Source organism: Talpa europaea (assembly GCF_964194135.1).
Source record: "Talpa europaea genome assembly, chromosome: 4".
Taxonomy (NCBI): Eukaryota; Metazoa; Chordata; class Mammalia; order Eulipotyphla; family Talpidae; genus Talpa; species Talpa europaea.
Window position 1 is genome coordinate 63,368,354 of NC_140070.1, and position 3,292 is coordinate 63,371,645.

Here is a 3,292-nt window from a genome sequence, read left to right on the forward strand (position 1 = left end):
AACAAAACTTGCTCCACTTCTTTTGCAAGATGTTTAATTCCTCTGAATATCACCTTTAAAGGGCCTGACTTGATTTCTGTAAAAGTAAATCACAAGTGTCTCTAGTCTATGGGTTCTTTATGAGTTTCAGTTCAGTGTAAGCCAGCACAGTGCCTTTCCCATGCATTTTTCATTGGAGAATTTGTAGCACTAACTTTAAAACATTCCACAAAGTATCCTTTCCTTCTCTAGGCTTTTGGTAGAATGTCAAACTAATAATGGCATGTGGTATTCCTTAGCATAACCTGCCAAAATGTGATAATTTCCTTGGAAGAAAAGCCATGGGCTGCAATCACACGTCTAAGTTGACAGACATCCAAGTGGATCCTATATAAAAAGAAAAGGTTTGTGTCTTCTGGAATATGAATGTTCACTTTCAATAAATTCAAGCAGATTCCAACATAAACATCTTCAAACTTGATGGGTTTTACATGACTCATCATTTCATAGATTCTTGGCACCAAATCTCTGGACATTATATAACCCAAACCACTGCAGTAGGGAGGAAACACCTTGAAGGGATACTCCTGGTATGAAATATGGGATTTCTGGTAAAATCCTCTATAGGAATAATTATCAATTAGAGGATAACCTGTGAAAAACTTCTCTGAGTGGTTTAAATTTAAAAGATACTTCACTAAATTGCCGGTATTGATGAAAACATCAGTGTCTGTCTTCATGATGTATTTGGCATTCGGGCAAAATTCAGTTACCCACCTGAAGGCCATAATTGTTTTCAAAGTCAGATTATTATATGTATCTACAAAATCTTGCCGAATTATGTCACCATAAAGAAGGTGTTCATCTGCTAAGGACAATGCTAACACTTTGTCTTCCCTTTCAGCCTCTTGGCCTAATAAGAAAAATGTAAGAACTTCATATCCCCACCAAGATTTTTTTTCACCCCAAGTAACTCTAATGGCCTGTCTGGCTTTCACATCCGAGGGGTGTGAAGTCACCAGGATGACAAGAAATGGGTTTTGATGAGAACAATTTGAATGCTCTCTAAGTGTGAAATGGAAGTCTTGTCTGTAAACTGGCTCATACTCATAGAAGTACATCCAGTTTACACGTTCTATCACATTGTAGTGGGGTAGGCTGAGGTACCACATCACAAGGAAACTGAGGAGGGACAGCAGCACGAGGCTCCATTTGAGGGATCTCAGTGACATCCTACTCAGAAGGGTGGTCAAGAGAGCCAGGGCCATCCACAGCAGCTCAGAAGCACATGAGCCTCAGGTTCTGGAAGATTTATCAAAGACCTGATTAGTAGTTCATCACTTAAAACACACTAAAAAAATAATATCTAAATGATAATCAAGAAAAAAGTAGAGAACAGAGATCTAAGGCAAACCCAAAAATCCTGACCTAAATCTACTTACCTACATTTAACCAAATAGTTAGCAACAACCAAAAATATCTGGCTTTTTACATCAAAATCAAGGTTAAAAACATGCTATGTATTCTGGAAAGTTAAGAGTTTTTATTCAACATAAATAACTATTGAAATATGGTTTTGTGCTAGAGCTTAGAGGGACAAAGGAGATGAATAATGGAGGTGGGGGGGAGAGGGAAGGGTTGTTGTTGTACAAATAAATCCACAAAAAAAAAAGTATCTTTTTCTTAGCACTATGAAAAAGGGTTCAATGCAAGAAAATGTCCAAAGGTCTTTCTCAGCTATGTGATCTGCTATGGATTCTAGCAGGTCTGGAATAAAAACAAAACAAAACAAACAACAACAACAACAAAAATAACCCAGTAGCTACAATTATCATGGTTACCTGTGGATGTGGGAAAAGAAGATGGAGACTATTCACCTAGGCCAAGTCCTCTAGACAAATAAGATAACCATCTCTAGAATCTTAAATGTTCAGATGGTGGAATAACTTTTACTCAACCAAAATACCAACCTAATACCCCTTTAAAGATTTATTTATTTATGCATACAAGAACTGGGGTTCAGGCCAGAGGTACAGAGGGGTGAGAGGATTCACCAGAAACAGAGTGGGGAACAGTACAGGTGGATCCACTGAAATACACTGCTGAGGGGAGCAGCAGGAGAGACAGGAGAAGCCTGCTGTACCATGTGGGTAGCTCCCTGGCTGGGGATCAAACTCATTCTGTAGTGGCTGCAGATAGCTTCATAGGTTGAGTCTGAACCCCCTGTGCCACCAGTGAGGTCCCCTAATGCCCCTTTAACATCACTGACTGGAACTCAAAGGCTCAGTCTGGACAGTAGGTTTTTTAAAGTCCTGCTGATAGTACTCAGTTTCCACATATTTCCTATTCCAATATATTCAGAAATCATGTACCAGATCACTATCATGGCATGGAATCTCCTAGAACTTTTGCCTTTACACAAAGCCTCCTCCGTGTGAGATAATAAAACAGATGTAGGTGACACAGAACATTCAGACTAACAAGTGACAGACAGGTTTTCAGCTCTACTCCAGATTCCATGGATGAGACTGGTTTATAATTTAGGATCCAATAGGGCTTTTTTGGCATCATGACCATAGGTCTCAATTACGAAACATCTTCAACATCCACAGAATACACCAGGCACTTAGGAGAGCAACAGAAGCAAGAGATGGAAGGAGGAGAAAATTCCAAGGCAACATGTAAACATGGCACTGCAATATAGTAAGGCTGTTTATATCAAATACTCATAGGCCTCAAACTCAGGGACAGATCTACAGTATGGGGGTAAGCTGAATAGGCTTCTGATGATGTCTATTAACCACAGTAATCTATGGGATGGGTTCTGAGGAATCTAAAATTGCTTGTACATTAATATGATATGGTAAGGCTGGTCTACCAAGGGGTCTATCTTGGGTCAATCTTAAGTTTTTGGACACATAGCTTGTATCTTTTAATACATGTGAATATAGCAGGAACTCAAGATTCCTTGTATTTCCCATATAGCCATCTCTCTCCAACATTCTAATGCTTTCTCTGTTTTAAGTCACACAATGCAGTGGAACGTTTTAGCAAACTTGCTCTAGTTTAGTTTCATGCAATTGTGTCTTGCCTCTCTACTTATATTCTATGACTTCAATGACAAAGAACATTTTTTTTTTCATAATAGTCAAAAGTGCAAGACATAGGCTTACAACAGGAGCTCAATAAACATTGACTTATTCAATTGGTCAATATGTGGTTTCATTTGTATAAGTATAAAATAAGTATTTGTCCATTCTACCTCTGTTCTTCCTCTTTCATCTTACATTGACAACTCTATACTATAACAGTT

The 3,292-nt window shown here is 38.5% G+C and overlaps 1 protein-coding gene across 1 annotated transcript; it reads right to left on the bottom strand.

Annotated features, from left to right (window-relative positions):
* Window positions 1-251: 251 nt before the first annotated feature.
* Window positions 252-1,281, bottom strand: B3GALNT1 (beta-1,3-N-acetylgalactosaminyltransferase 1 (Globoside blood group); the record flags this gene model as incomplete). Its single annotated transcript, XM_084230964.1, has 1 exon — window positions 252-1,281. Exon 1 carries the CDS (start codon window positions 1,245-1,247, stop codon window positions 252-254), a length of 996 nt encoding a protein of 331 aa, XP_084087090.1. The 5' UTR covers window positions 1,248-1,281.
* Window positions 1,282-3,292: the final 2,011 nt, after the last annotated feature.